Source organism: Acanthamoeba castellanii (assembly GCF_000313135.1).
Source record: "Acanthamoeba castellanii str. Neff unplaced genomic scaffold scf7180000084660, whole genome shotgun sequence".
Classification (NCBI taxonomy): Eukaryota; Discosea; order Longamoebia; family Acanthamoebidae; genus Acanthamoeba; species Acanthamoeba castellanii.
Genome location: NW_004457356.1, coordinates 97,204 through 98,286, shown reverse-complemented (window position 1 = coordinate 98,286; position 1,083 = coordinate 97,204). Strand labels below are relative to the sequence as shown.

The 1,083-nt window shown below is 65.4% G+C and overlaps 1 protein-coding gene across 1 annotated transcript in view; it reads right to left on the bottom strand.

Annotated features, from left to right (window-relative positions):
- Positions 1-670: 670 nt before the first annotated feature.
- The window catches only part of ACA1_106380 (uncharacterized protein), a gene marked incomplete at both ends in the record, with an annotated part of 1,718 nt that continues 1,305 nt past the window's right edge, over positions 671-1,083 (bottom strand). Inside the window, 2 exons of the mRNA XM_004336262.1 lie at positions 671-694; positions 762-1,057. Coding sequence (XP_004336310.1) covers positions 671-694; positions 762-1,057 — 320 coding nt within the window. The remainder of the gene's footprint in view (positions 695-761; positions 1,058-1,083) is intronic.

Sequence of the window (1,083 nt, the reverse complement as noted above, 5' to 3'; positions counted from 1 at the left end):
GGAAGACCACCACCAAGAAGGAGACCACCACGACCAAGAAGCACACCACCACGGAGGAGTGCCCCAAGGAGACCTCCACGACGAAGAGGCATACCACGACGACCGAGGAGTGCCGCAAGACCACGACCGAGAAGCCGTGCGAGGACGACAAGAAGTGCCCCGGCGGTCAGTGGAAGGACGGCCACGGGTGCTGCCCGCGCAAGGTGGGCCGCGAGTGGCGCTACCGCGACGCCCAGGGCTGCTACCCGATCGAGCTCGACTGCGGCGTGTTCTACGCCGACGCACAGGGCTGCTACCCGGACGAGCACGGCAAGTACCTCAAGGCCGGCGAGTGCTGCCCCGACCACCGCAAGTGCTGCCCCGAGTGCGATGGCGGCTACTAAGGACAGCGTCGCCTTTCTTCACTAACTGCGCCGCCAATCGCGAGTGAACACATAAAGTTGTTTTGCGCCAAAAGGAAATAACCGCCGCTTTTTTGGGCCAAGAAAACAGTGGGAAAGCACGACCTTTACACTCCGGCGGAGCAACTGCAACACACCAACAACCTAACACTGACCACGATCGATCGCAACACGATGGCGAGCACTGTGACCAAGCCCACTCTCACCTACCTCAACGCGTTCGGCAGGGGCGACATGACGCGCCTGCTGCTGGAGGACGCCGGGGTCGACTACGACTTCGTGCCGGTCACCAACTGGCCCGAGGCCAAGGCCCGGCTCACCGCCGCGGGCAAGCTGGCATTCGGCCAGGTCCCGCTCTACGAGGAGCCCGATGGCCTGACCCTGGTCCAGAGCTCGGCCATCGCGCGCCACCTGGCCCGCAAGCACGGCTACAACGGGGCCAGCCCCCACGAGGCGGCCCTGATCGACCAGGCCAACGAAGGCGTGGCCGACACGTTCACGGCCATCGCCAAGGTCATCTTTGGCACGCCGGCCGACCAACAGGCCGAGGCCAAGCAGAAGCTGGTCGGGGAGACCCTGCCGGCGCAGCTGCCGAGCTTTGAGAGGCTGCTCGAGCGCAACGGCGACAACGGCCACTTGGTGGGCGCGCGGCTGAGCTACGCCGACGTCGCGCTGTGGTACG